Genomic DNA, 20,518 nt, shown 5'->3' on the forward strand with positions numbered 1-20,518 from the left:
ATTGGACACCCCCAAATGGATCTTTCCCCATTATGGATCTTTTCAATTTTGCACCCCCTCGACTCGGCCACCTGCACTGCCCTAAATCCTGTGCTGATACCAGGCGCTTTCTGTGTTGGTTTCAGGTTTTTCTCTGTAACTGTGAGGCCAGATACTTGCAAAGTGGTGTAATCTCTTTGGTTTTTCTCCTGAGTCAGCTAGTCTGGAGTCCCTGGGCATGACCTCTGTCCAAGCATGAGGTTCTGAACCCTGACAGGTGCCCAGGTGATTAACTGGTGTGATTTACAGTTGCCACAAAATACACTCTTTTTAGATGGCTTTACAAATCAGACCGGGCACATTGCTGGAGGAAGGGTGTGTTTGGGTTTTAGTCACATACTTAGACTGAACCACCATTTACAAGAGTATTATATCTCTAGTGGCTGGGTACAACCAGCGAGAGGCAACCCTTAGGCCATCACACCCCTGCTTCCTAGAGAAATCTGGCTGATCACTGTTGAAAGCTGTTGGTGCTGACCTCAGTGGACCTTGGCTCTGATTTGGCTTGGCCAATTCCCCATGTTCTTGTTTCCAGATGTGAACGAATGCCAGAAGAACCCATGTCTCCACGCGCGTGGGTGCAAAAACCTCATCGGGGGCTATTTCTGTGACTGTCTGGATGGCTGGACTGGAACAAACTGCAATATCAGTAAGGACGGGGGACCCCAGTGGGGTGCGACATGCATTCAGAAGTGGGGGCAAAGTAAGCCTTAATCTGGCTGGCGCACTGCAATTTGTACCCGTAGCAAGGAGAAGGGCTGTTACCCAGTGATAAGAACACACCCGCACCTTAGCAAGGCTAGGGGGAGACCGGTGCAAGAGACCTCAGAGAGACCTTTGTCCAATCAGATGAGAGAATAGAGCCCTGGATGGGTGACTGGTGAGACTCTGAACCAGGCAGCTATCTTCCTATAGACATAGAACTGTAAGGCTGTCGTCACGCAGCCGCCGCCTTTGGAGGACTGGGGATGCCCCATCACAATTCTGGATTTGCATCACGTCAGGGTGCAGGAGGGGAGCAAAAGAGAAGGCAGGTGTTAAAATGGCGGTTTTAAGCAACAGTAGAGGTTTGGCTAAAGTGGGGATGGAGGTGTCGTAAGGTGGATTTGTAGACCAGAAGTTGCCCACTGCTGCTTTCGAGCCAGACAGCTCAGCTGAAAACCGTCCTGGCCTTTTGCAATCTGGTTGGCTTCCTTCCTTGAACATCAGGCACACGACTGAGGGCAGATCCACACCACTGATTTAAAGCACACCCCACACACATTTAAATCCCATGCCCCCCCCATCAAAGAATCAGGGAACTGCAGTTTGTTAAGAGTGCCAGGAATTGTGGCTCTGCGAGGGGAAAACTACAGTTCCCAGAATTCTTTGAGGAAAGCCACACGCTTGAACTCTGCACTGGATGCACTTTCAATGCATAGTGCGGATATGATGTACGATTTTCTCGTTCCGGCAGACATTTTAAGGTGGTGTTTGGTTTTACGGATAAAATGTTTACTGTTTTGTTGGCCTGTTTTCCATAGGCAGTTTTTTATGTACACCGCTGAGAAAGGGGAATAATCAAGGGGTATAGAAATGTCTTAAACCAGTGGTTCCCAATTTAGCAAAGTACTGCGGACTGGCTGTTTTTCGAAAGTCAAGCCATGGACCCCTTTACTTTTGAAAATTTTGATACCGTATTTTTCGCCCCATAGGACGCACTGGCCCATAGGACGCACCTAGTTTTTTGGGGGGGAAATAAAGAGAGAAAAAATTATTTCTCCGCCAGGTGTGGGGCTGGGAGAAGTGCGCTTCTCCCCACCGCCAGCCTCCAAACCAGGTCTCCGCAAGAGGTGGGAGAGGTGCGCGACAGCTTGCAGAGAGCCACGCGAAGCCCAAAGCCTGGGGGGCGCTGAGCTCAGCGAGCTCCAGGCTTCGGGGTGCAGGCAGCTCTCCGCAAGCCGTGGGAGAGCTGCGTGAAGTCGCGCAGCTCTCCCACCTCTTGCGGAGACCTGGTTTGGAGGCTGGAGAGCGAGAGGGGTCGGTGTGCACCAACCCCTCTCGCTCTCCAGGCTTCAGCGAAAGCCTGCATTCGCCCCATAGGACGCACACACATTTCCCCTTCATTTTTGGAGGGGAAAAATGCGTCCTATAGGGCGAAAAATACGGTATCTCTATGGTAGTTTTTGTTATGTGAATTGTGCCACAGAACCCTAAATGGATTATGTGGAAGCACCCATTGGGAACCACTGTCTTAAATAAATAGTGTATTTCTCTCACGGGAACTGGTTAGAACTTCAGTGATCATACACCCATTCTCTACTTTACCTCCTTATTCCCAAATAGGAGAAAACTCTTGCCGGAGACGATGTCGCAATGGAGGGACCTGCCAGGTAAGCGTGTGGGTGCTCAGGTCGGATTGAAAGAGAAAATTTTCAAAAGCAAGAATTGGGGGCTGCCATTTTAGGGATGCTACCCTGAGAAATCCACCCAACTCTCTGCTGGCAGAGACTTCCCGCCAGGTTATTTTCATCCTCTCAGCCTTGCCGGCTTTCTTGGACCACTGCCCTGCTGCCGCAGAAGCCCACCAGCCAGTAATCACAAAGTTCAAAGGCGGATTTAGCTCTTTGCTAGCAAAAACACCATCTCCACAGACTAGGCTGAGTGTCAGGCCCAGTTTGGCCCGCCATCTTGATTCAACATGGCGCCCAAACAGAGACACAGATTGCCTCCCCACCAACCCCCCAGGAAGCCTTGTGCCGACTTTGGCAACGAGATATCAAGAGACAGCCGCACCTATAGAGAACAGACAGGATGGACAACTTTCCAAAATATATAGTAGATGGGTTGCTTCAGTATAAAGTAGCTTAGGTATTCCAGATCTGTGATATCTGCCAGCCCATGATCTTTCTGTGGGCCTGACGTCCGCCTGGAGGAAGACTTCCACTTGGTAATCCTTACAGAACTCTAGCCCAATGGTTGCCATTAATTTGATTTTGAATTGATTTTAGAATGAATTGGTTTTAGAATGCTGTGTTACTTTTATTGTTGTTAGCCGCTCTGAGCCCAGCTTCGGCTGGGGAGGGCGGGATATAAATAAAAATTTCCACGCACAATTCAAAGTGTTGGTGCTGACCTTTAAAGCCCTAAATGGCCTCAGTTCAGTATACCTGAAGGAGTGTCTCCACCCCCATTGTTCTGCCCGGACACTGAGGTCCAGCGCCGAGGGCCTTCTGGCAGTTCCCTCATTGCGAGAAGTGTGTTTGCAGGGAACCAGGCAGAGGGCCTTCTCGGTGGTGGCGCCCGCCCTGTGGAACGCCCTCCCACCAGATGTCAAAGAGAAAAATAACTACCAAACTTTTAGAAGACATCTGAAGGCAGCCCTGTTTAGGGAAACTTTTAATGTTTAATACGTTATTGTATTTTAGTGTTCTGTTGGAAGCCGCCCAGAGTGGCTGGGGAAGCCCAGCAAGATGGGTTTGTTTGTTTATTTATTTATTTATTTATTTATTTATTTATTTTTATTATTATTATTATTTGTTCTGGCATGGGGAACCTCTTTGACTGCAGATCCCACAAGCTCAACCCAGCGTGGCCAATGAGCTGGATGACAAGGGTTGTGGTTTAGCAATAATTGGAGGGCCAGTTTCCCTTTGTGCAAGTTCATCTGTGAGTTGTCCGCAATTTCGTTTAACGGGATCCTCTTTAGCCCATTTGCGTTCTTCCTGAATTGCGGGGAGTTGGTATGGATGACCCTTGGGTCCCTTCCAACAACTCTTTGACTCCACGATTCCTATGCCCCTTCCTCTGTTCCATAATTCCCTTCCCTATGCAACTTGACGACTCGCTAATGCCAGTTCCTGTCTCTCTCCTCCTCCTCCTCCTCCTCTCTGTTCCCAACAGGTGAAAGGCGGAAGGCACCTCTGCACCTGCCGGGAGGGCTACACAGGCGCAGAGTGCGAGACAGAGCTGAGCTCCTGTGGTGGCGCCCCCTGCCTGCACGGAGGGCAATGCCAGGAGATGGAAAACAAGACCTTTCTTTGCAACTGCCCTCCCGGGCTTAGTGGCAGCCGCTGCGAGGTACTGAATGAATTTTATTATTATGGTCTCACAGACCACTTCTGGTTCACTTACAGTATCAGGAAAATCATAAAACACAACAGGAATCCATTGAATTGCAATTGGGTATAACAGAGACAGTACAGTTATCGCGGCAGTTAAAAATATATGTTAAATCTTGATCACTAAAATATAATCTAAAGTTGACATTTAAAACCTTTAATGCTGTATTGTTTTTAACTCGATTGGAAGCTGCCCAGAGTGGCTGGGGAAACTCAGCCAGATGGGCAGGGTATTTTATTATTATTATTATTATTATTATTATTATTATTATTATTATTATTACCATTTTGGTAGTACAGCTTGTTCCCTAAGTTTTAAGGCAGTCGCACAGAATTTGGCCACCCTTAGCGTGATCTCTAGATCCTTGTCCTCTACCAGGAGTTTTAGACATTGAAGTTCGGACCCATTTGGAGATTTTTGTATAAGAGGAGTAATAAAGAAGGACACTGACAAACTGGAATGTGTCCAGAGGAGGGCAACCAAAATGGTCAAAGGCCTGGAAACGATGCCTTATGAGGAACGGCTAAGGGAGCTGGGCATGTTTAGCCTGGAGAAGAGGAGGTTAAGGGGTGATATGATAGCCATGTTCAAATATATAAAAGGATGTCACATAGAGGAGGGAGAAAGGTTGTTTTCTGCTGCTCCAGAGAAGCGGACACGGAGCAATGGATCCAAACTACAAGAAAGAAGAATCCACCTAAACATTAGGAAGAACTTCCTGACAGTAAGAGCTGTTCGACAGTGGAATTTGCTGCCAAGGAGTGTAGTGGAGTCTCCTCCTTTGGAGGTCTTTAAGCAGAGGCTTGACAACCATATGTCAGGAGTGCTCTGGTGGTGTTTCCTGCTTGGCAGGGGGTTGGACTCGATGGCCCTTGTGGTCTCTTCCAACTCTATGATTCCATGATTCTATGAAATACCCAGCGTATATCCCCATAGAAATGGCAGCGTAACAAGAGATGAGAGACAGTTTCTACCTCCATCAAGCTGCAGGGGCAGACTCGTTCCACGTATGGTTTACCCTCGAATCTGCCCTGCAATAAGGTAGATGGCAGCACATTGGTCGCTGCGAGGTAACTGTCCCCTGCTCCTGGGGTGTCTGGGGCTTCTGTGGGGCAAGGTCAAAGCACCAAACTAAAACTCTTCAGTTCCTAAAAGGATCACAGGGCAAGGGTGTCGAGACAGTGCTGCACTGATCTTTTTCATTAATCTGGGTGTTGTTTTTCGTGAAGCCTCAAAAGCTGAGCGCGATCCCCTGTGCCTTCATGGAATTGCAATACAGGGATCTCAGCTAGACTGCCCATGGCAGATGGCCACCCAACCTCTGCTTAAAAGCTCCAAGGAAAGAGAATGCATCACCTCCCCAGGGAGCCTGCTGTCTAACAGCTCTTGCTGTCAGAAAGTTCTTCCTGATGTTTACTCTGAATTTCCTTTCTTGTGGTTGGAATCCATTGGTTCAGGTCCTACCTGCCAGAGCAGTGGAAAACACATCTTCCATGTGAAAGCCCTTCGGATTGAAATGGCCGTAATAATAATAATGATAATAATGATGATGATAATAATAATAATAATAATAATAATAATAATAATAATAATAATAATAATAATAAAATGGTACCTCGGGTAACATACACTTCAGATTACATACGCTTCAGGTTACAGACTCCGCTAACCCAGAAATAGTACCTCAGGTTAAGAACTTTGCTTCAGGATAAGAACAGAGATTGTGCTCCGGCAGCAGGAGGCCCCGTTAGCTAAAGTGGTGCTTCAGGTTAAGAACAGTTTCAGGTTAAGAATGGACCTCCGGAACAAATTAAGTACTTAACCTGAGGTACCATTGTAATAATACAGTCATACCTCGGGTTACAGACGCTTCAGGTTGTGTGTTTTCGGGTTGCGCACCGCGCCGAACCCAAAAGTACCAGAGCAGTTTACTTCCGGGTTTCGGCGCTCGCGCATGTGCAGAAATGCTAAATCGTACTTTGCGCATGCGCAGAAGCGCCGAATCACGACCCGCACGTGCACAGATGCAGCTCTGTGGGTTGCGAATGTGCCTCCCACATGGCTCACGCTCGCAACCCGAGCGTCCACTGTAATAATAATAATAATAATAATAATAATAATAATAATAATACTACTACTACAATGGTACCTCAGGTTAAGTACTTAATTCCTTCCGGAGGTCCATATTTAACCTGAAACTGTTCTTAACCTGAAGCACCACTTTAGCTAATGGGGCCTCCTGCTGCTGCTGCGCCGCCGGAGCACGATTTCTGTTCTTATCCTGAAGCAAAGTTCTTAACCTGAAGCACTATTTCTGTCTTTAACCTGAAGCCTATGTAACCTGAAGCGTATGTAACCTGAGGTACCATTGTAATAATATTTTTACTGTTTATACCCCGCCCACCTGACTGGGTTTCCCCAGCCACTCTGGGCGGCTTCCAACATATATAAAAGCGTAATAAAACATCAAACATTAAACAACATCCCTGTATATCATATCACCTCTCCGTCTTCTCCAGGCTAAACAGCCCCAGCTTCCTCATAAGGCTTGCTTTCCAGAACCTATGTTTTCGTGCAGTGCATTCACAAAGTTGAATATGTTATGCAAAATGCATGCAGATGCGCTCACTTTGAGTGACGTATGCATCGCAGAATGTTATCTGTGCAAATTGTGCCTTTTCAAGGGGGCGGGGGAGAGAAGAGTAGAGTCCAGATGGTCGTCTTTACAACCACCTCCGGCGATCTGGAACATTTTTGCCCCACCCGGTTGCAGCCCCCTCTCCACCCCTCCGCAACCAATTTGTGACCTTGTTGTTTGGATCCGGCAGGTCTTTGTGGATCCCTGCTCCTCGAACCCATGTCCCGACAACGCTTCCTGCGTGGGCAGCGAGGGCAGCTACGTCTGCTCTTGCCCTGAAGGCGCTGCTTGCCGGCAGCTGCGAGAGGCCTGCCTTGACGGCGTGTGCCAAGGTAGGTGCCAGAAGCTGCTGGCGGGGCCCAGGGTAACGCTGTCAGAGTGCTATAGGGGAGTTCAACAATGGCTGCCACTTGTATACACCCCCTCTCTCTGTCCTCTGAACAAGCACTGTCAGGGTTCAAGGGCACATTCCTGCCTGATGAAGGTTGCAAAGTGAGGCTGGTGAGGGGCAGGCCTGGGGAAATCCCTGAGGGGCCGCATAGAGAAGCCCGGAGGGCCACGTTGAACCCACAAAGTGTCGAAGAGCGATCCAGCAGTAAATCACACCATTCGAAGTTGGAGTTAACTGTTTATTAGCCAAAAAACCAACAATCTGCACAGCCTTGGTTGAGTGTCAGGCCTAAGGAGCACAGCAACTCACCCTGGTAGGTTTGGGCCCATGAATCAGTTGCCAAGGCTGAAAGTCCCTGCCTTCCCACAGCAGGCTATGTCCCCTCCTCTCCAAGCAAAAGGAGACGGCGTATTTCATGCCTCTTCTGGTCCTGGGAGACCGATTGGGTCTGCGTTGCTACGGGACAGGAGGAAGGAAGTCAAATGACACCGAGGTTAGTTCAAAGAAAGAGTTTATTCTGCTCTCCGGATAGCAGAAGGCACTTGCGTGGTGAGTCCACAGCAAGTCCAAAGAAATCAGAGATTACAGGCAATATATATATCCTCCAGGCACCCTCTCCCTCCTTCCCCAGGACTCCAACCACGTCAGCCTATGTACGCAGGTTGACATCACATATGTTCTTGCTTTGGTATTCTTAACCATAAAAGGGTATTCCTTCCTGTACTTCTGACCATAAAAGGATCTTCCTCTTCCTACTCTTATCTTGGAGGAAGAGGTGGTCATCTCCGAGAACACGCTCTGGCGTTGTTCCCGGACTTAGGTCTGTGCGTCTTTTGTGGTCAGGACATAAGATAAGGCACAGACATGTCTTCTCTGTTCTACTGGTACAGTCAGGGTCATTCCTTGCCGTGACTGATAAAGGAGAGAGTTTGTTTATACAGCTGTGTCCTTGTTATGCATTTGCTCAACAGCTCAAGTTTTATGCATTTTAGAGTGCTCTCCTGGAGAAACAAGAAAAGGGGGGTGGGGTTTGAGTCAGTTTGACTGCACAGAAACCCATTCCTTCAGGAGGGGGTGGGACTTTCTGGTTTCCTCACCAGCCTGCCCGATCTCTGCCTCTTGGCCCCTTCTCCTCTTCTGCCTCTGCTTCTGGACTGCTCTCTGCCACAGACTCTTCCAGCTCACTAAGCCCTGTTTTCTCTTCAGGCGATTATGGGAGTTGTAGTCCAGCAAAACATCTTTCCCATCCCTGGAGAGGCCAAGGACTGAACTTTGGGCCTCCTGCTCTGCTTACAGAGCCCTGGGGTGATTTGGGACCCCCTTCCTCAACCCGGAGCCCTCCAGACTACAACTCCCATCAGCCACGCTGCCTGACCGAGGATGATGGGAGTGGTAGTCTGAAAGACCAGGTTGGGAATGCCTGTTTTTTTGTTTCCCAAGGCTTCATTCATCCTCCTCTCCCTTCCAGGCGCCGCCAACACAACAATCCTCTATGTGCTGCTGCCGCTGGCTGCCCTGCTCGTCCTGGCGGTCCCCACCTTGGTCCTCCTGGCGCTGTGGATCCACCGCAAATCCCGGGGGACTCCTCCAGCCGCACCGGAACCCGCCACCAACAACAGCCTGCAGCCCGACGCCGTCCACCTGATCCGCAACTTCACCCACGGCGACGCCGAGCAGGGGCCCGGGGAGGAGGAGGCTACGGCCAAGGCGGGGCGACCCCCAGGAATGCGCCCGTCCTGCGGGCTCCCAAAGACAGACATCTCCAATGAGGAGAGGGCCAAACTGAACCGGCTGAACGCCGCCCCAGCCTTGCCAAGGCCTCTGCTCTGACCCAGCGGGAGAGGGGATGGTGTTTCAGCTGTGTGCAAAAAAATTAAAAAGGCGGAGAGGGGAATTGGACCCGCAGAGGAGGACTCCGTCAGCACTGCGATCAGGGGCTAAAGAGCCCAGTGGCACTGCCCCACCAAAAAAGTGGGGTGTGCGAATCCCAAAGCACCTTCCTGACCAATCAAGCCTTTTGTAGTAGGAGTCCGTCCATACTTGCCCAGCGCTGCTGTATATCTGACTTGGAAAGGATTCCAGGGTTCCTGTCTGCCTTTCACTTTAGGGCAGCAAGGAGCAGCTTCTGTGAAACACGTGTGCTGGCAGGCGGAAGCCCAACAGGTTGGGTCACCGGATGACGACCCCACTCCTTAAAGGGGGATCGGTTGGGGAGATTAGTTCTCTGGATGCGAGGAAAGCCGTCCCTCCAAACTTTAGTCTGGCAAAGGCAATATGGAAGCCGGGAGGATTTTGGCTCCGCTGCCGGACTTTTCTCAAAGAGTCCAGGTTGGCTGGAGGATGATGAAAAGTCACCTTGCCTTGCTTCTGCTTCTGAAGGGGTTAAAGGGGTGTGTGTGTCTAATTTGAATGGAGAGAAGGGATTGGAGGAGCTGGGCCGCGCCCATCTGGACTTAGCCACCGATTGGCTACATGGTCCGGAAAGCAACATTATGGAGTGCAGGGGGGCCAGGGCGGAAGATTGCCTTGTGGCCAAGCGTTGCTGACAACTGCCGGCCGTTTTGCCACGAGGGAAAACAGGAAATGCCAGCCCTTGCTTCCTCCTCTGCCTGAGGGGACTGGAGGAGGACCAGGGAAGGCAGCAGGGGAGAAGAATGGAGACCCCCCCCGAAAAGCAGGCAGAGGGGCCTGGTGTTGACAAAAAGCGCAGGAAGCAGCGAGTGCCACACTCCTTGGAGGGCTGGATCTGCCACCCATCACAGCCTGCCGCCTGAGGCAGCTGCCTCATCGAGCGTCATGATGGGCCGGCCCTGCTGGGAGGGGTGGCAAATGTGCCAAGGAGAAGCCCGCCGAAGGCCCTATACCCCCACCAACTGTATCGGCCGTCTCTTGCCACGGGGCATCAAAGCTAAGACCTCCCTTCCTGGATCAGATCAGAGGTCATCTTTTCTTCCTATAAGAGCCTGTCAGGTGACTCAGAGGATGCTCCTGTGGGGGTGGGCGCACTGTCCCCGCCCATAAGACTCATGCCTCTGTGCTCCTGGATGTTTTAAGCCAGGGATGGGGGAACCTGTAGTCCTCTGGGTGTTACTGGACTACAACTCCCATCCGCTCCAGCCAGTGTGGCCGTTGGTCAGGGATGATGGGAGCTGTAGTCTAGTGAACATCTGGAAGGCCCAGATTTAGTCCATCATGGTTAAGAGTCATTTGGTGCAAGACTTTCCGTCCTCGAGAATTTTCCTCGCCTCCGGAAGCAGCAGCTGGCGAGTTCTGGGTACAGTGGTGCCTCGCAAGACGAAATTAATCCGTTCCGTGAGCCTCTTCGTCTAGCGGTTTTTTCGTCTTGCGAAGCAACCCTATTAGCGGCTTAGCGGATTAGCGCTATTAGCGGTTTAGCGGCTATTAAAGGCTTAGCGGCTATTAAAGGCTTAGCGGATCAGCGGCTAAAAGGCTATTAGCGACTTAGCGGCTTAGAAAAAGGGGGGGAGCGGAAAAAAATCAGAACACTTGCAAGACGTTTTCGTCTTGCAAAGCAAGCCCATAGGGAAAATCGTCTTGCGAAGCAGCTCAAAAACGGAAAACCCTTTCGTCTAGCGGGTTTTCCGTCTTGCGAGGCATTCGTCTTGCGGGGCACCACTGTATAGATATCTAGCGCCTTGATGCCTGCTCCTGCTCCCTGGCCAGCTCCACAGCCATGAAGGGGAAGGTCCGGTGGTCTAAACCAGGGGTCAGCAACCTTTTATAGCCGTGGGCCAGTCCACTGTCCCTCAGACCATGTGGTGGGCTGGACTATATTTTTTTTTTGGGGGGGAGAATGAATTACTATTCCCCACAAATAACCCAGAGAAGCATTTTTACTAAAAGCACACATTCTACTCATGTAAAAACACCAGGCAGGCCCCACAAATAACCCAGAGATGCATTTTAAATAAAAGGACACATTCTACTCGTGTAAAAACCACGCTGATCCCTGGACCATCCGCGGGCCGGATTGAGAAGGCAGTTGGGCCATATGTGGTCCCCGGGCCTTAGTTTGCCTACCCTGGTCTAAACTGAGACTAAAAACGTAATCTCCAAATGAGCTGGGGTGTTGGTCCTAATGCATGATGGGGTGTAGAAGCCACTCCACATTAGGAGATGCCCGCTCTGGTTTCTGTTGTAGAAGATGATGTAAGTTTGCACAGTGAGCAGTTGCGGAGGGGAAAGCTAGCGCCAGCCCTACCATTAGTCCGAGCAAGCAGCTGCCTCAGGCGGCAGTTAGCAAGGGGTGGCAGCAGTTTCTCCACACAAACACACCCCAATACTCAACTCCCCTAAACTAGCTGACTCGCCACCTCCTAAGCTAGCTTGATGACCTTCAGATGTGGTGGAAGATGCCAACCTAGTGTTGAAATCAGAGTCGCCCGTCGGTCTGGTTGGAATCTACGCAGAACAAGGCAACGCCATCTTGCCATTTGCCTCCGGCTGTGCTGGTCCCAAGGGCTAACCGTGCAGCGAGGTCCGAGTCCAGTCCGATGTCAATGGTGCGGTATGGAGGCTGTCCATCAAAGCTGAAGCGGGGTCCAAGGCGGGGAGTCTGGTGGGGTCAGGAACTCTGGCAGAAGAGCAGCACGGGGTGCAAGCAGGAACAGGCTACCAACAATGTTGCTCCCGCAACCTGGGACTGGGGCTGGCTGGCTTTTATCTGCCCCGAGGCATAGGGCGGCCCCGATCCTCTGGTGACTCGCCTCTCCTGGCCTGGAGGCGAGCACTCCTCCTGCGGGAACCTAGTTCCCTCCGCCTCTCTGCCCTGAGCCTCTGCAGCTCCGGAGAGGCTGGAGGGTTACCGGACCCAGAGGCAACCCCAGCTTCCCCTGACGGGGCTGAGAGTGGAGCACCTGCAGGCAATGGGTCCTCCATCAGCTCAGGAGCCAGAGCAGACTCAGCTGGTGCCTGCACCTGAGGACCCAGCACAGGTGAGGACTCTTCAGGCTCAGGCCCCAGCCCCGGCTCAGCTGGTTCTGGAGGCGGGGACTCCTGCGCAGGCTGGGATTCCTCAGGTTCAGCCTCTGAGTCCGAATCCCAGGCCATCACACCGGCAGCATAGTGTCATGGGCAGGCCCCGGGGAAAGGCCTTGCCTTTTCCCTCCACCCTGGGGTATCTTATTGTTCCCAGTTGCGACTTTCTGGCAAATAGCCTGTTTGAGTCTGATTCAGAAAAAACTGGACCCCTTTGTCTCCTTATCTGCCTCCAAGGCGGCTCAGTTGCTAACCACTCCTTTGTGAAACCATCCCGGTTTCCGTAGTCCTGCGAATTGCATACCCCAAGTTGCGCTTGGTGCTTCCAAGGAGATGTTGAATCGTTGGTTACAGCAGGCTTCACCAACCTGGTGCCCTCTGGATATTTTGGACTACAACTCCCATCAGCCATTGCATGCTCTTTCAAACAAGATGAGGAAAGATTGTCTTTCTCTTTTGAATTCGGGGAAATGCTTAAGATCAGTTTATTGAAGAACAAACAAGTTTTAAACATACAGTGGTACCTCGGGTTAAGTACTTAATTCGTTCTGGAGGTCCCTTCTTAACCTGAAACTGTTCTTAACCTGAAGCACCACTTTAGGTAATGGGTCCTCCTGCTGCTGCCACGCCACCGGAGCACGATTTCTGTTCTCATCCTGAAGCAAAGTTCTTAACCCGGGGTAATATTTATGGGTTAGCGGAGTCTGTAACCTGAAGCGTATGTAACTTGAAGCGTGTGTAACCCGAGGGACCACTGTATTCAGAACGGTTTCTCAAATTTGCACCCTTAACTAGATGTGGCACAGAAATGAGAAGACTGGAACTGGCAGCTAATCATCATCATCATCATCAATTTTATTTATACCCCACCCTCCCAGGCCAGAGCCGTGCTCAGGGTGGCTAACACCAGTAAAATTACAGTAAAAACATAATAGGGGGAAAAAAACACCAATTTAAAATACAGGTTAAAATGCAATTTAAAATGCAGGCTCATTTTAAAAGTACCCCATAGATCAAAACCATAAGGGGAGGGAAACCTAAGGGTCAGACTGAGTCCAAGCCAAAGGCCAGGCGGAACAGCTCTGTCTTGCAGGCCCTGCGGAAAGATGTCAAGTCCTGCAGGGCCCTAGTCTCATGGGACAGAGCATTCCACCAAGTTGGGGCCAGTACTGAAAAGGCCCTGGCCCTAGCTGGGGAAAACCAAAATAATACGTTATACATGCTCAATGTATCCTTGTCAAACCATTACCTGCTGCACATTTAACTTCCAGCAAAAATAGGGAACTGAAGTACCTGGTGAAAGAGCGACGTCCCAAAACTATACAGGAAAACGTTAGCTGACCAAATTAATGAAATTAGAGACAGGGGCTGATGGGAGTCGTAGTCCAGTAGTCCAATACAGGGGCTGATGGGAGTCGTAGTCCAATACACAGGGTGACGAAGATCACATATGCTCATTGCCACAGATCCGCCCACAGTCCCCTTCCTTAAAATCATATAAAGTTGGAAGGGACCCCAAGAGTCCAACCCCCTGCTGAGCAGGAAATCTTTTGCCCAACGTGGGGCTCGAACCCACAAAATGCGATTTAAGAGTCCCGCGCTGTATCAACTGAGTTATCCAGAGTTTGTTGGGCGTATCCGGACCAAAGTCCGCCAGCTGCCGACCCAAATCGAGGACCGACTCTCCCTCCTTCCCTCCTGGGCAGAGTATGTGTTATTGCTATTGCCATTAATAAGAATAATCCATTACTCTGAATCAGATAGAACTTGTACAGATTTGAAAAAGGGGAGGAACAATGGGTGTGTGGGGGGTAACAGTATCCCCAACCCCAGCTGGGAGTGGGCTGAATGTATTTAAATTGTAATATACTGTAAAGATGACTTTATAGCTTTTTGTTGTTGATCTTCTGGTTACTTTTAAGATGATAATTGATGATTATTTTGTACTGGGGCACAGTTGAAGAAACCCGAGTAAATACTTTTATTTGCCTCATTTATTGCCTTGGGAGAAAATTCATTTCCTGGCTTGGGGTGGTCTGTCCCAGAACGGTTCTGATTGTCATCGCAGATATTACAGCATCCAAACCACATGACCAGAGGGCAGCCTTTAAACAGGGGACCCTATTGGCTCCCTGTGTCACTAGAGTGTGCCATTTTAGGGGGTGAAACTTAATTTTTGCAAATTTCTTCAGTGAGGTGTCTTTAAAATACAGTGGTACCTCAGGTTAAGTACTTAATTCATTCCGGAGGTCCGTACTTAACCTGAAACTGTTCTTAACCTGAAGCACCACTTTAGCTAATGGGGCCTCCCGCTGCTGCCAGAGCACGATTTCTGTTCTCATCCTGAAGCAAAGTTCTTAACCTGAAGCACGATTTCTGGGTTAGCGGAGTCTGTAACCTGAGGTACCACTGTATTATTTTTGGGTGTGAGTAATTCAGATCTGGGGTTTTTGTTTTGCAATTGGACAACATTTAGATTGGTAAGTCTGCATTTGATGAGAGGTGCCAGTAAGTTCCGGCTGAAGAAAAGCTCTGAATTTAACTAAAATCCCTTTTGATTTTCCAAGTCATGCTGCAGCTTCTTGGCACCCCTCATTTTTGGAATTTGAAAGTTGGAAAATTTGACATGCCCTCCTTTCCCCTGACCCCTGATGAGGTACGGCTACCCTACCACCCTCCAGCCCTCAGCAAAGAACCTCGTACCTACGGGACCGCCTCTCCCGGTATGCCCTGCGGAGGACCTTAAGGTCCATAAATAGCAACACCCTAGTGGTCCCGGGCCCTAAGGAAGTCAGATTAGCCTCAACCAGAGGCAGGGCCTTTTCAACACTGGCCCCAGGCCTGGTGGAACGCTCTGTCTCATGAGACCAGGGCCCTGCAGGATCTGATTTCTTTCCGCAGGACCTGTAAGACAGAGTTGTTCCGCCTAGCCTTTGGCTTGGAATCAACTTGATCCCCTTCCCCTCTATCCTTTCTCCTTCTGTGATGGAACTGTGATGGAACTCCTATTTGGGGACTTCCCTGGCTTTTTTCTGGCCCACGTAGGACCAGTCTGGATAGTTGGCCTTGGTGAAGTTTTGACGTTTTCATCCCCCCAAATTTTTTGATTTGAGATTCGCCCGGTTTTTGAAGCGGGAAGGGCGGGGTATAAATAATAAAAAATTATTATTATTATTAATGCCCACTTAAAAGCCATCTCAAAAAAACCACACCCAGCTTTATTGCAGCCCACAGACCCCAAATACACAGTTCAGCGATAGTACATATCAGCAGTTATTAAGGTCATCTACAAGAGGGAGAATCCCAATACAGTTGTACCTCGGGTTAAGTACTTAATTTGTTCCGGAGGTCTGTTCTTAACCTGAAACTGTTCTATACCTGAAGCACCACTTTAGCTAATGGGGCCTCCTGCTGCCGCTGCGCAATTTCTGTTCTCATCCTGAAGCAAAGTTCTTAACCCGAGGTACTATTTCTGGATTAGCGGAGTCTGTAACCTGAAGCGTATGTAACCCGAGGTACCACTGTAGATTATTTTATTCATTTAAAAGCTGTTTTAATTGACTTTCTTTAAAATACAAGAAAAACCTTGTAAGCGGTGTACAAAATAGCATTAAAACAACAAGATAAAAGGAAGAGTTCTGAAACATCAAGGTCCAATCTCTGGGGTCAAGCAATGCATCCAGCAGTTTGGAAACGGGCCCCTCTCACACCAGAAAGAGGCATTTTTGTGGGCAAAAATAGGTGTCTCTCTGCATTCTCTGCCCCCCCCCGGTTGTTTTGGGGTTTTGAGTGACAGCAATCCCAGCCTCTGACAAACCCAGGCTGACGGGATCTCCTCTCTCGCTTTTCCCAGCGAGCGAAACCCCCTCCGGGCTGCTCCTGTCTTGGGCGCGAGGAGGATCAGTTTCCTTGGCACCCGATCCCCATCTCTGACCTGTTCTGCCTGGCTCTCGCTCTCGCTTTCTGCACCTCACCACCTTCCTCGCAGTAGCCGCAGGAAGAACGGGTGGCCAGGCACTGCGGGCAGATGGCAGTGATTTGGGGGCAGGCTGTGACCTGCCCTTGCCTTGCCCTCGGCTCTCGGCTCCTGAGAACAGAGCAGGGCTGTGTTTCTGGGTTCCTCGGCTCCCAACCTGTAAGGGCAGGGCAAACTGTTTCCAAAACACATATATACACACACACAATGGCAACAGGGCTCACTGTGCGCACCACACGCAAACATATACACACCAGCTGCCGGCCCCAGTGGCTATAGGAGGGCGTGGGACTGGGATGAAGAAATCTCGGTGCGGTTGGGAATTTCTGACTCTTGAGCATTTCAAAATAACCAGCCACCTGCAGCGCGGAAACAGGGGCAGCGCCAACCGTCGCTTTGGAGTGAGTTTCTAGACCTCATGGCTCCACACCGGGGTCGGCAGCTTACAAGTCATGTTACAAGTCACAGGGAACCAGGCAGAGGGCTTTCTCAGTGGTAGCACCCGCCCTGTGGAATGCCCTCCCACCAGATGTCAAAGAGAACAACAACTACCAGACTTTTAGAAGACATCTGTTTAGGGAAGCTTTTAATGTTTGATGCATTGTTGTTTAGTCGTTTAGTTGTGTCCGCCTCTTCGTGACCCCCTGGACCAGAGCACGCCAGTCACTCCTGTCTTCCACTGCCTCCCGCAGTTTGGTCAAACTCATGCTGGTAGCTTCGAGAACACTGTCCCACCATCTCGTCCTCTGTCGTCCCCTTCTCCTTGTGCCCTCCATCTTTCCCAACATCAGGGTCTTTTCCAGGAAGTCTTCTCTTCTCATGCGGTGGCCAAAGTATTGGAGCCTCAGCTTCAGGATCTGTCCTTCCAGTGAGCACTCAGGGCTGATTTCCTTAAGAATGGAGAGGTTGGATCTTCTTGCAGACCATGGGACTCTCAAGAGTCTCCTCCAGCACCATAATTCAAAAGCATCAGTTCTTCGGTGATCAGCCTTCTTTATGGTCCAGCTCTCACTTCCATACATCATTACTGGGAAAGCCCTGTTTAGGGAAGCTTTTAATGTTTGATGCCTTACTGTATTTTAATATTTTGTTGGAAGCTGCCCAGAGTGGCTGGGAAGCTCAGCCAGATGGGTGGGGTATAAATAATAATAATAATAATAATAATAATAATAATAATAATAATAATAATTTATCCACACATTTATTTGACAAGATTTCTGTGCCACTGCTCGTAAAATATACCTGAGTGGTTTGCAATAATACATACAGCAGAAAGCTAAAAGCTGAAGCCGGCAATTGTGGAAAGATGTGCACTTAAGTGTCTGCACGAGGTTTCTAGGCGTTTTGAGCAGAAAGACCTTTCCTCAAAAGCCTGGCCTGGCCTTACATACGAGCAATATTCAGCATTGTAGAATAGGGGAGAGTTCCTCTGAGCATGTGCAGTTCTGCTGAGCGACATCTGAGAGAAGGACCGCTTTGGAGAGAGAGGGGAGCCCAGGGAGGAAGCATCCCCTCAGTGTCAGAGAATCCTATTTTCTGTTACTGATAAACTGTTCTTAATACGGTATTGAGGGAGAACCGGGACATATATCTTTGGAATAGGGAAGAGTGGTGGGGGAAATTAACCTTTATGTCTATTTGTACTAAGTGAGGCTGAATAACAGCCATCACGAAAACATAGCGGCCTCCGCTGGCAAGGGGGCCACCCCCCCAAAAAAGATGCAGTATGTGGGGCATTCTGGGAAATCAAAATGGCAGCCCTCAACAGCGGCTGCGAAAATTATTACAGCCACCACCAAACTAAAAAGGAATGTGAAATGCAGCAAAGCAGATGGGGAACTCGACAGTTTCATTTGTGAGAACGAAAACGGATAGAGTAACAAAAAGCCCTTTATAAACTTCTCTGTTCATGCGCCATTCCTGATAAGACCTGAAGCCGCATCAATTCTGGGTGGAATTAGAACCACCAAGGTCACTTTTTTTTTGCTGTAAAAGCGGCAACAGCGAAAAACAAGTTCGTCTTGCAGGCCGGGCACTCTCTGCCCTGCTTAGAAGGCTCCAGGGTAACATTATCTTCCCTGTTCAAGCTCACCAAAAGTCCATTACAGTCCATGAAAGGCAGTCGAGTCAGCGGGCGAGAGGAGGTCTCTGTTACAGGATCCATGGCCCAGAGCCATTTGCTCAATCGTTAATAAACTCCGCGCCGAGAGATCAGGATACGGACAGGCGCCAGGCCAGGTGTGTGTGTGTTTCTGGATTTAGCATTTAGGGGTTGGCGAGAAGAATGAGAGACGAACCACCGCGAAAATGAAAATTGTGCAGCTGGAAAAGGGTTCAGGAAAGGGCGAGCAAAACGACCGAGGCGATGGAGAAAGGGGACAGGTTGCAACATTTGGGGCTTTTTAATTTAGAGGGAGGGACGGTTTGGTATCCAATAGTTTGTTCACAGGCTGCAATAATGGATGTTTTTAGCTTGGTCCAGTGTTCCTCGATGTTATCAGGGAATTCTGAAAGCAGATGGTTCTTAAGAGTCGTTTGGAAGCAATCTCGCTTAATGGGATCTTGAAGGGCTTGAGTGTTCATTTTGCGCCTTGGTTTCCTTCCTTGATTGGGACGCTGGTGGTGCTGTGGGTTAAACCACAGAGCCTAGGATTTGCCGATCAGAAGGTCGGCGGTTTGAATCCCCGCGACGGGGTGAACTCCCGTTGCTCGGTCCCTGCTCTTGCCAACCTAGCAGTTCGAAAGTGTTAAGAAGTGGGTTGACATAGCAGCCGGCACAGCGATTTCTTCAAGTAGCTCTTTTATTCTGGTAAGCTGGAAATAAACTGACAGCGAACAGCTCAGCCGGCCTGTATTTATAGTCAGCCGGCTGTCAACATTGTAACCATAACAGCCCAGAGTTCCCGCCTAAAATAACTGCCGCGGACCTGAGTGAAAACTATCTACAGACCTGAGTGAAAACTATATACAATATCCCCCTGTTGGCCCAGGGTGAAACTACACTACATAACACCCCTCCCCACCGAGATAAGGCGTTAGTTACAATCGTAATGGTTTCCTTATATACAGCACTATGCGTAATGGTTCAATTAGGCACAAAAGCATATCGGTTACATTTCCCATACTTAGACCAACAGTGATACCTGTCCAACAACATAGTCCTTTAAATAAGTTGGGAGCTTGGAAACTCTGCCAGACCGCCGGGGACTGGTAGCCAAGTCCGGAGGGCCACACAGTTCTCGCTGAGGCTGTGGTGCGACCCTAGGTGGCGTTGGAACCAACTCCCCTGGATCCGCTGCTGTGGGTGGAGCCTCCGCAAGTGGAGTGGTCTGAGTCTGTTCTGAAACGGCTTGGTTCGGCTCCACGCTGGCAGTTTGCGAGGGAGGTGTAGGTGGGGCCTCGCCATCTGTACGTGTCTCTTCCGGAGCCGCAAGCGCAGTTGGGGGCACCTCGGTAGTGTCCAAGTCCCCAACCCTGCGCCTAAGCTGGTCTATGTGCCGTCGCCACAAGCGTCCGTCTTCGAGTGCCACCTGGTATGAGCGAGGTCCAGTGACTCCCACTACTGTGGCTGGCACCCAAGGGAAGTCCCCCACATAGTTCCGGGCAAAGACCTGGTTTCCTGGGACAAATGACCGTGGTGCGTTGGCACAGCCTGGGGGTTCAGCCACGGCAAAGTCTGGGTGTAGCCGGTCGAGCGGTGACCTGAGGCGGCGGCCCATAAGCAGTTCAGCAGGGCTCCTCCCTGTGGCCGCATGAGGGGTGATGTGTTGCACGAACAAGTATTCGGCGACCCGCTCATGCCAGTCTCCCCGGTCCAGGCGCGCCAGTGCCTCTTTTGTCGAGCGCACCATTCTTTCTGCTTGCCCGTTGCTGGATGGATGAAAAGGTGCCGTTAGGGCATGGCGGATGCCCAGTCCCAAAAGATACCGCTCAAACGTGCCTGACGTGAACTGTGGTCCGTTGTCAGAGACCAGGACATCAGGACACCCATGCGTTGCAAACAGGCCTCGCAGCACCCGGATGACAGCTTCGGTAGTGGTGGAGGGCATCAGGGCGACCTCCAGCCATTTGGAATAGGCGTCCACCACTACCATAAAGGTCCGGCCGTGAAAGGGGCCAGCCAGATCGATGTGCACCCTCGACCAGGGTGTCTTTGGCATCTCCCAGGTGTGTCCCTTAGCTGCCGGTGGTGCAGGCCTCGACTCTTGGCACGCTTGGCAGGCGGACACCCAGGCAGTGATGGCATCGTCCATATTAGGCCACCAGACGTAACACCGAGCCAACGCCTTCATTTTGACAATTCCCGGGTGGCCAACGTGCAGAGCCTCCAGGACGCGCTGACGGAGTCCCTGGGGAATCACGACGCGGTCTCCCC

The 20,518-nt window shown here is 50.3% G+C and overlaps 1 protein-coding gene across 1 annotated transcript in view; it reads left to right on the plus strand.

The window, feature by feature from the left end:
- Positions 1–9,835, plus strand: part of LOC309537575 (uncharacterized protein) — a gene marked incomplete at its 5' end in the record, with an annotated part of 55,330 nt that extends 45,495 nt beyond the window's left edge. Inside the window, 5 exons of the mRNA XM_082232472.1 lie at positions 575–688; positions 2,365–2,411; positions 3,922–4,098; positions 6,969–7,110; positions 8,638–9,835. Coding sequence (XP_082088598.1) covers positions 575–688; positions 2,365–2,411; positions 3,922–4,098; positions 6,969–7,110; positions 8,638–8,999 — 842 coding nt within the window. The 3' untranslated portion in view covers positions 9,000–9,835. The remainder of the gene's footprint in view (positions 1–574; positions 689–2,364; positions 2,412–3,921; positions 4,099–6,968; positions 7,111–8,637) is intronic.
- Between the last annotated feature and the right edge of the window lie 10,683 nt (positions 9,836–20,518).

This window comes from Podarcis vaucheri (assembly GCF_965113315.1).
Source record: "Podarcis vaucheri genome assembly, chromosome: 7".
Classification (NCBI taxonomy): Eukaryota; Metazoa; Chordata; class Lepidosauria; order Squamata; family Lacertidae; genus Podarcis; species Podarcis vaucheri.